This window comes from Mollisia scopiformis, assembly GCF_001500285.1.
Source record: "Mollisia scopiformis unplaced genomic scaffold LY89scaffold_20, whole genome shotgun sequence".
Classification (NCBI taxonomy): Eukaryota; Fungi; Ascomycota; class Leotiomycetes; order Helotiales; family Mollisiaceae; genus Mollisia; species Mollisia scopiformis.
Genome location: NW_017263600.1, coordinates 894,770 through 903,747, shown reverse-complemented (window position 1 = coordinate 903,747; position 8,978 = coordinate 894,770). Strand labels below are relative to the sequence as shown.

At 47.1% G+C, this 8,978-nt stretch overlaps 4 protein-coding genes across 4 annotated transcripts; 2 read left to right on the top strand and 2 right to left on the bottom strand.

The window, feature by feature from the left end:
• Window positions 1–2,035: 2,035 nt before the first annotated feature.
• LY89DRAFT_568063 (GDSL-like Lipase/Acylhydrolase) lies at window positions 2,036–2,848 on the top strand (the record flags this gene model as incomplete). Its single annotated transcript, XM_018208563.1, has 3 exons — window positions 2,036–2,257; window positions 2,372–2,581; window positions 2,651–2,848. Coding segments are annotated over 3 exons (630 nt in total), but the record flags the coding sequence as incomplete, so codon positions are not given.
• Window positions 2,849–4,066: 1,218 nt separating this feature from the next.
• LY89DRAFT_198170 (uncharacterized protein) lies at window positions 4,067–5,339 on the bottom strand. The gene is made up of 3 exons (XM_018205764.1): window positions 4,787–5,339; window positions 4,483–4,736; window positions 4,067–4,429 (listed from the first exon to the last, which is right to left on the bottom strand). Exons 1-3 carry the CDS (start codon window positions 4,991–4,993, stop codon window positions 4,147–4,149), a joined length of 744 nt encoding a protein of 247 aa, XP_018067359.1. The 5' UTR covers window positions 4,994–5,339; the 3' UTR covers window positions 4,067–4,146.
• A 346-nt stretch (window positions 5,340–5,685) lies between these two features.
• LY89DRAFT_737903 (26S protease regulatory subunit 6B) lies at window positions 5,686–7,174 on the bottom strand (the record flags this gene model as incomplete). The annotated part of the gene is made up of 3 exons (XM_018220309.1): window positions 5,686–6,192; window positions 6,242–7,060; window positions 7,121–7,174. The coding sequence occupies 3 exons, from the start codon at window positions 7,172–7,174 to the stop codon at window positions 5,686–5,688; spliced, it is 1,380 nt and encodes a 459-aa protein (XP_018067358.1).
• Window positions 7,175–7,563: 389 nt separating this feature from the next.
• On the top strand, window positions 7,564–8,959 carry LY89DRAFT_687893 (uncharacterized protein). The gene is made up of 4 exons (XM_018215600.1): window positions 7,564–7,703; window positions 7,815–8,238; window positions 8,289–8,599; window positions 8,653–8,959. Exons 2-4 carry the CDS (start codon window positions 7,975–7,977, stop codon window positions 8,825–8,827), a joined length of 750 nt encoding a protein of 249 aa, XP_018067357.1. The 5' UTR covers window positions 7,564–7,703; window positions 7,815–7,974; the 3' UTR covers window positions 8,828–8,959.
• The last annotated feature ends 19 nt before the right edge of the window (window positions 8,960–8,978 follow it).

Sequence of the window (8,978 nt, the reverse complement as noted above, 5' to 3'; positions counted from 1 at the left end):
TTCCTCAGGAATGGATCAATGGGCTTATTGAGCAGCAGGACTTCTGGGTACACGACTTAATTAAGCGATGTGGCTGGTCTACAGCTAATTAATTAATAAAATTCATGATTCTGATGCCCTGAACGCACGGACTTTTGTCCCCATGTTCGTTAGCAAACATTTACATCACCAAATGGCAAGTATTGCAATGCAGCTGAACGTAGAATATCTTTCGTATCAGGTTTGAAACCCATTGGTTCAAGTATCCTTTCGTCAGCAGAGGCTTGTGGACTATGTCTTTACTGCACATGCAACATAGAGCCATGTCCTATTTTCCCAAGTGTTCCTGCATTATTCGCACCCTTCTTCTCTTCGTCCTCCGCTCAGAATACTCTTTTTCCCACCCCTCGATGATATCGAATTCTTACACTGGTGCCGCGCGAAGATCATATACATCAATTGAAGGCGGCAGAGATATCAGCATCCTCCTTGTCTGAAGCTCAACAGCAGCAACATGAGCAACCGTGTTGTTCAGTCCAGTCAAGTACATTCCCACTAGGTCATATAGCTACTTTCTCAAGAGCCTGGGAATGCAAGAGGACTACGGGAGGCAAGTGCTATTGTCAGCATGTCTGCAAGAGGCTTTAATATTCAAAGCTATCTGGAAACCATTCAACGCTGTGTTGGATAGCCTCCAGATATCTATTACGCAAGTGTTCCCCCCTTTTCCATCCTCAGCGTTCTGAATTTTGGCTGCCAAAGCGGGATCTATCTCGACGAGGAAGAGCCCGTCAGGGGAAAAACTGAGTAAACAGATCCAGAATCTGCTAAATCTGCAAGTTGTCGTATTTTCTGGATCTACTGTCACTTGGTCGTTGTGTGGCATGGTGTCTGGAATCTCTTCCTGCCCATTGATATTTCTTATCACCTGTGACTTGCTTCCAAGCGGTACAGAGCACAGCGAACAAATAAATGCATTTCTTGGCTCGAAACCCATTCTTGAAAAGATAAGTTCAGTTACTCGCTATCTTTCGATGTTCAAGATCTGTATAGAGATTGATTCAGCGCTTTCAGCGCTGTCCGCGCGTTTTGCGCTAATCGCGCCCACGCTGCCAACCCCCTGACGTCTCTGCCTATAAAAAGTTTCTATCCTCAAAGTTCGTTAGACGCTTAGACTTTGAACCCTTCCGAAATGTTCGAATTCCAGGTTAGACGTCGATCTCTTCTGAATGTCCATCAAGTTATGCACACTTTCTTCAATAGAGAATGTACGTAATGGCTTGGTATCTTTCAAGAGCGAGCAAGTACAAACCAGACTCGAACATGCTCCCCATAACAAGTGGAATGAGAGAAGGTATCACACTTCTAATCTCATATTGCTTAGATTTATGTACTTCAGGCTCTTTTACGCCTTTCAATCTGGTGATTCGCTAGCTTCGTGTCTTTCGGTGTCTTGCAGGGAATGCAAACATTGACTCTGTATGCTGCAGATCTGGTTGTGAATACATAAGAGATGAATAACATGCAATCGCTTGTATGTCATCCAAAGCTGCTCGCCTGAATATCAATGGGAATGCGGGAAGAGGCTATGTGCATAGGGGGCTCGGTTCGCTAAAATGCAGCCGAGAGGTGCAGTGTCCTCCTTTCCCATGTTTATCCTGCATCCTCGAGCTTAGCCAATCGTCAATTTAACCTTATTGAAGAGCCGGATGAATATTATGCGAAACTGTGATCGGATGAAACATTGCTCGAATTTTGCCACATGCCTTAAATAAGAGTCGCGATATCAAACACGAGCAGCTTCACAAACGTCATGCACAAACCTCACGGTCGACAACTCGAGACCGCACCGCTCGGATGCAATAATTTTCACGTCCGGGGCGTCTCGAAAGGTGGAAATGTTATAACTCACATTTTCCCAGAATTCTTGGCTCTCTGAATCAAACCTCTTGTCGTTCGTTATCTGAAAATGCTTTCTTATTCCAAATTGTTCGCCGTGCTAGCATGGTTTGCGTACTTCAATGCCGCGATATTGGCAGCTGGTGATAATACCACCTCGACGCCTTTCCGGATAATGGCATTGGGTGCATCTGTTACTTTCGGAACGGGTTCGACTACTGGAGATAGTTATCGCAAAGACTTGCAAGATCTCCTTGTGGCCAATGGCAACACAGTCGAGTACGTTGGGAGTAGGAAGAATGGGAACTTCAGTAATAATGCTGTTGAAGCTGTTCCTGGCTTTGTCATATCTCAAGTTGCAGCACTCGCCAATGTCTCAGTAAGTCTTTCTATATCTCTTGTCTTGGGCTATAGCAAAGGTCGATCCTAAACGCTGGTGCGGAGTGATGATCGAATATACCTTGAGAGCTCTGCTAACCACGATTTTCTACAGGTGCCAAAGTACAAACCCAACTTAGTCCTCGTCGATGCTGGTACAAATAATTGCAACAAGGGTGGAACAGTGCCGGATGCTGGAACCAACGTTACCATTTTGATCAACAATATCTTCAGACAAAGTCCTAACGCCACGGTGATACTTACAACGATTCTGGTAAATTCAGTTGCAGAACAGGACGCATGCCGTGTGACGGTCAATACCCAGGTGAGCCTTCCCCAATGAGAATGATCTGCTATTTTCTCTTGAGTAACATGGGGCTAATTTCTCAATCAGTATACAGCGCTCGCAGATGCAATGCAAGCGGCTGGTATGAAAATGGTATTGGTCGACATGCGTGGTCCTGGCGGACCATTGGTAACTGATCTCGCAGACGGCAGACACCCAAATGATGCTGGCTATGTGAAGATGTCGAATATCTGGTTCGGAGGCATCCAGCAAGTGATCAGCAAGGGATTTTTGACGACGCCATCTGCTAAGGTTAACTCGACCTCAACCACTTCCCTCAGTTCAGGGACATCGAACAATACGGGAACTTCCAGCAATTCAGGAACGTCAACCAGTTCAGTGGTTTCCTCTAATTCCCCAACAAGTACAGCTTCTTCGGCACCTATTGCTTCGGTGGCAGTTACAGGTGCAGGTATCCGAGTTAGTGGGAAAATGTCTCTTGCACCGATGTTGCATTGTATGCTCGTTGCTTTGGCCATGATATGCTCGTATTGATACAGTAAGCACCACGACGCCATGGCACGTCTCGATAGCCTTGCCAGAGAGATATTTGTCAAATGAACAACATGGAAGGGGCGGTTATGAGCGCAAAGCCCCGAAATGAGTGCTGCTGTGCCACCAACGGTTTGTGCTCCGACATGAGCTCTATGAATAATCTAACTAATATTCTACATTTAGGACTCGGTTGGATCTTGCACGAACAATGCAACTTGAGAACTTCAAGCTACTAGTCTCGCAGATTTGCAACTCCCTCCAGTTATCACCAAGTTCTCAAGCAATTCTACTGCCCGGCGTCCAAGAGCTCTGCATCGCATCCTGGAATTTTGGACCGCTAGCCTGAGCTCTCAGACTCCCTTCCTGCCTGCGAAGACATCAATAATTTCATCTCGAAATCAAACAGAGCATGAAACTTTGGGCAAATTTGGCGGAGACCATCCTGAGGACGCTCGTGACCATGCCATCATATTGCCCTCTCGCGACGCTCTTCCCAAGGATGAAAGCGCTTCGAACTTTCGAGATACACATGATGTTGAAAGCGACAGGAGCCAGGATATTCGAAGCACTGTATCTGTGTCTGTTCAAGCGAAATCTTCTCGTTTGCCGATTTTGATCGCTAGCTGGGATACGCATGTTCAAGGCAAGCTGCTAGGGGTCAAGATGCTACAAGTTCCCAGCAGCATGTCTTGTTCATAACGGATAGCATCTTCGTGTTACCCGACGAGCAAGAGAAATGTTACCAGGCTCGAAAACGATTCATGTTACTTAGCTCAAAGGACTTGACTCAACTCTGGAGTTTCCAACTTCGAGGACAGTATTGACTGGAATAGCAACTGTTGTAGTTGCCACTGCCTGAGCGTCGCTGCTTCTGGAGGAAGCTGTTTGCCGAGGAATGTCGCTCTATTGATATGGCACGATATATGAGAGCAACAAGAGTGTACATGGGCCCTTGTCCTCGAACGAAGTGCCACAATAATACATACGGTACAACATATAGACTACGATCTAGACTACCATATCTACATAGATACATTCTCTTCACAACTCTACGCCTTCTTGCCTAACATCTTTATGAGTTTGCTCTTCCGTGGCTTAGTCACCCTCCCAGTGCTAACCACCTTCCCAGTGCTCCTTTTTGGCTTTGCCCTTGATTTCCTCTCGACCTGCACCTTCTTCTTGCTCTGTGTCACTTCCTTCTCCTTTCCGTCCCTTTCCTTTGCGCCCTTCTCTTTCTTAGCTGCCTTTTCCTCCTTAACCCTCTTCCTCTCCTTATACTCCTCAGCCCCCTCCCGCAACTTCTTCAACGACTGATTTGTCAAACTATACGCACTTCCTACTCGTCAGCCCTTAACTCCCCACCAACCTCAATCCACAATACTCACTTAAGATCCTCCCCCAACCCATACTTCGCCAACGCCGAAACTTCCACCCAAAACGTCTCCTTCACATTCACATACGCACTATCCCTCTTCATCCCCTTCCCATCCCGCAAATGCAACACATCTTTCGCATGCGGTTTCGACGCCGTCACGATACGCAGATAGCCTGCTTTCTCGGCTGCTTCGACGCCCGTGCTATGTTTGATTCCTTTGGCTGCTAGGTGGGATTTGATTGTTGATCCGTGGAAGGAGGTTATCTATATTTCTTAGTCCAAAGATATGAATAGGAGGAAGAAGGGGGACGTACAATAGCAATCTCAGCCCAGGAATGATACTTAACCCTATTGGGCTCTTGGAAAGATAAGATTACAACAGGGTGGTTGAATGCACCGTCCAGGAGCAGGGGAGAGGTGTACCTATCTTCCTCGATTTGGTCTTTGGGTGGGAGCCAGAGGATTGTGCCTGGGAGGAGGAGTCTGGCTTCCTTGATTCCTACACGTTGGAAGGTAGCCATGGTGCTTTGCGTGTCCTTGGTGTGCAAGGAGGGGTTGGGTGATAGATTGATGGAGATGGACAGATACGATGGAATCCATGACTGGGTATTGTTGGGTTCTTTGTTTGGGGTTGTGTGAAAGAATGGTGTGCCTCGAAGACTACTGATGGAGTTAGGAGTGGCCTGGATAATAAAGGCTTGAAAGAGACTTTGTGCGGTGTCGACGAGTGTGAGCAACAAAGAAGATCAATGTATGTTGTGAACTCAATTATTGATTGGAATGCGATGACAACATGGCTGATCCAACGGTGCCGCAGATTGATACGGACATTGAAACACAATGTCTGAGCCTGACTCTGATCTTTTGATTTGGATTCAAAGTCCTGCTTTATGTAGGACATCAATGTGGTGATAAAGTGAAGGAATACTTATAGCGACATGTCTCTCGCTATAATGAGGCCAGAAAGATATGATGTGGTTTCGGGTTTATTAAAATAGGCTCTTCTCCGAGCCCCAGCAGTGGGTAGGTTAAGAAGAAAATAGCATTTAAGGTCTTGAGCTTGATGTACTTGCGTTTATAGATCTTCATAATGTAGGAGGAAGAGAGCATGCGGTTGTAAATCATCACTTCTCTGATGCATTATGGTCTCTAGAATACACGTGCTACGAAAAGAAGCAAGTATGCTCTAGCATCCCTATCCTTTCCTGCATGCCTACAAGTACAATCCCTCCGGCTCACCCTCGCTCTTCGTCTTAAGGACACGCTCTCTAGCAGATCTGAAATCAGCCATCTGAACACGCATTCTGCGTTCTCTCAATGCCATCAGACCTGCCTCAGAGCAGATTGCCTTGATATCAGCACCAGATAAGTCGTCCTTCTGGTTGATGAATTCCTCCAAATCAACATCTTCATTCAAGGACATCTTGGAGGTGTGAAGAGTGAAGATCTTTCGCTTGGTGACTTGATCTGGATTCTCGAAAAGAATCTTTCGGTCGATACGTCCAGGTCGGATCAAAGCAGGGTCGAGAGTGTCGATCTTGTTCGTAGCCATAATAACCTTGACGTCTCCTCTGTCATCGAAACCATCAAGTTGATTCAGAAGCTCCAACATGGTTCTTTGGACTTCTCTTTCTCCTCCTGATGTAGATTCGTAACGCTTCGTACCAATGGCATCGATTTCGTCAATGAACACAATGGATGGGGCATTCTCAGCAGCGACCTATGAATTTGTTAGCGAAGTTCCTTGGAGATAGACTTGTGCGGCATACTTGGAAAAGTTGTCTGACAAGACGAGGGCCATCACCCAAGTACTTCTGAATCAGCTCACTACCAACGATACGCAAGAATGTTGCACTCGTTTGGTTCGCAACAGCTTTGGCCAATAGTGTCTTTCCAGTACCAGGGGCACCGTAGAGGATGACACCCTTCGGAGGCTTGATACCCATCTCCTCATACAATTCAGGATGTAGCAGTGGCAGCTCCACAGATTCTCGAACCTCTTGAATCTGCGACTCCAAACCACCGATATCCGCATAGGACTCAGTTGGTGCTTTATCGAGCTTCATGACAGACACCAGAGGATCGGCATCGTCAGTTAGAACACCAACGATAGACACGGACTTATGATGAAGCAGAACACTGGCACCAGGCTCCAGGAGGTCCTTATCGACGAATGACATGATGGACACGTAGTACTCAGGTCCAGTGGTGCTGGAGACAATCGCGTGATCATCATCAATCATCTCCTCCAAAGTACCAACACCCATGGGACTGCCTCTCATATCATCAACTCGTCCCCGTTCATCAGCGTTTCGGTCCATGGCATCAGAGTCACCACCTGCAGTAGCAGGGGCACCACCCTCCTTTGCAGCCTTCGCCTTTCGTAAGCGTTCCTGATTCTCAACATATTCTTCCTCCAGTAATAGGTGATCGTGAATTCGTTGCATTCGGAGGTATCTCAACTTGCACCGAGAGGTAGGATAAACAGCCGGGAGCTTTGCAGATGCATTTGGACCAGCTGCCTTGCGCTTCTTTCGGCCGATTCGAGTTGTTGGTCGTGGAGGTGGTTCGTACTTGGGTTTATCCTTCTGTTGATTGAAACGTCAGTATCTGGTGGTCACGACAACACCATCTTTTTGGCGCCGTACCTTCTTGTCCTTCTCATCTTTGTTGTCCCCACCACCTGGGCCCGCTCCTCCCATGCCAGACTGTTGATTTCCCTACGATGCTTTGTCAATATTGCCTCCGAGCCTTTCGTGTCAGAACGAGCTTACCATCTTGTCCGCAGCGTCGTAAAGATGCTTTCAATCACGTCTGGGAGGTAACAGAGGTCAAAGACTGGTCGCTTTGACTGTCTTGATGAAGTGAAGATGTTGGATGGAAGCTGAAGCGGAGTTTGTAATGGAAGCTCCTTGCGAAGCTTGATGACTTTCAGCAGGCGACAAGAAACGCGCAGGCGACTTAGCGCCGTTCGACTTTGGCGCTAGTCTCGGCAAGTTCCATCCCAGTTCGTCAGTCGAGCTCCATCCATAATTCGAGATCACAGCCTCGACGACACAACTTACTGGAACCACGTAAATCTTCCAGCGACAAGCACATATTCTACACACGCAGGTCTATTTCGGACGCAGAGGAACTGTCACCACATAAATCTATCGTTTCCTCTATTGTTCTGCGCTCTCGAAACATTCCTCGAAACACCGAGTACCCCGCCAGCTGCAGGCCCCGCAGGTAAGGCTTTCCGTGAATGCCCTGCCAACACTATCTGTGAACGCCCAATATTCTTTCATCCTATATACGGCTCTACCATCCACCTCATAAGCTTCTACTAACTTCTGGTAGAGTCAGGGCGCTGGAAACCCACGAGTCAGTCCGCCCATTCACAGAAGTACTATCTATTATCGATCAGGAGCCAAGATTTAATCGGAGTCCTGTGCTACTCCTTTCGCACATAAATTCTCGAATAAGGTGGTAATCATATTTCAACTCTCTATTCTCCATCATGGCTTCATCCAACCGACTCCGCAGAATCGCCAAAGAGCTGGCAGACATCCAGAGCGACACAGCGTCCAAGATACTTGCAGAGGCAGCGAATGGTGGTTCCGATTTGTCACATCTCCATGCCTCATTTCCTGGACCACCAGATACACCTTACGAAGGTGGAACATATGTGGTGGACATTCAAATTCCTAATGAATACCCATTTCGGCCACCTGTGATGAAGTTTAAGACAAAGCTGTGGCACCCAAATGTCAGCAGTCAGACTGTATGCACTACCCTCGCTTATCTGCAGGCCCATTCATTAACATCTTCTAGGGAGCTATCTGTCTCGACACCTTGAGTAGTGCTTGGTCGCCTGTTCTGACGATTAAGTCTGCTCTTCTGTCCCTGCAATCTCTTCTCAGCACCCCCGAACCAAAGGACCCACAAGACGCAGAAGTTGCTAGCATGCTTATGAAGAACCCGGAGCAATTTCAAAGAGTTGCACGGGAATGGGCCATCAAGCATGCAAATGCACCAAAGACTACCAGTTGGGAGACCACTATTGCTCATTCACCTTCCAACTCGAAGCCGAAGAGCCAAAAGGTCATCTCTCGGGAGGAACAGTTGAGATTGGAGGCTGCTCGGTGAGTTAGACAAATGCAAGCTTATGCTCGAATAGTGTTAATAGGGAATGCAGATATCAAGGATACAACAAAGACCTTATCGACCGTTTCGTGAACATGGGTTTCGATATCGACCGGGTAGTAGAGGCCTTTACCTTTGTCAACATCGACAAAAACAATGGAGAGGACTATGAACTTGAAGAGGCCTATATGGGTGATATTACAGCCAGACTTCTTGGTGAACCTTGATATTTTGCAGAATAAATCGGACTGCATAAACTAAATACCTTACGGAATAGCACGAATTTCTCATGATAACGGACACAGGTTGCATGGAACGGAGTCACGAGAATATTGTTCTGTTGATGCAGGCAGCGAGGGATGGCATATGGCGTCTGGC

Coding starts and splice junctions, on each gene's coding strand:
- LY89DRAFT_687893 (XM_018215600.1), top strand. CDS start 7,975: ATGGCTTCATCCAACCGACTCCGCAGAATCGCCAAAGAGCTGGCAGAC. Junction 8,239..8,288: donor CAAATGTCAGCAGTCAGACT/GTATGCACTACC, acceptor AACATCTTCTAG/GGAGCTATCTGTCTCGACAC. Junction 8,600..8,652: donor TTGAGATTGGAGGCTGCTCG/GTGAGTTAGACA, acceptor TAGGGAATGCAG/ATATCAAGGATACAACAAAG.
- LY89DRAFT_198170 (XM_018205764.1), bottom strand. CDS start 4,993: ATGGCTACCTTCCAACGTGTAGGAATCAAGGAAGCCAGACTCCTCCTC. Junction 4,737..4,786: donor CCTGGGCTGAGATTGCTATT/GTACGTCCCCCT, acceptor TAAGAAATATAG/ATAACCTCCTTCCACGGATC. Junction 4,430..4,482: donor GGGTTGGGGGAGGATCTTAA/GTGAGTATTGTG, acceptor ACGAGTAGGAAG/TGCGTATAGTTTGACAAATC.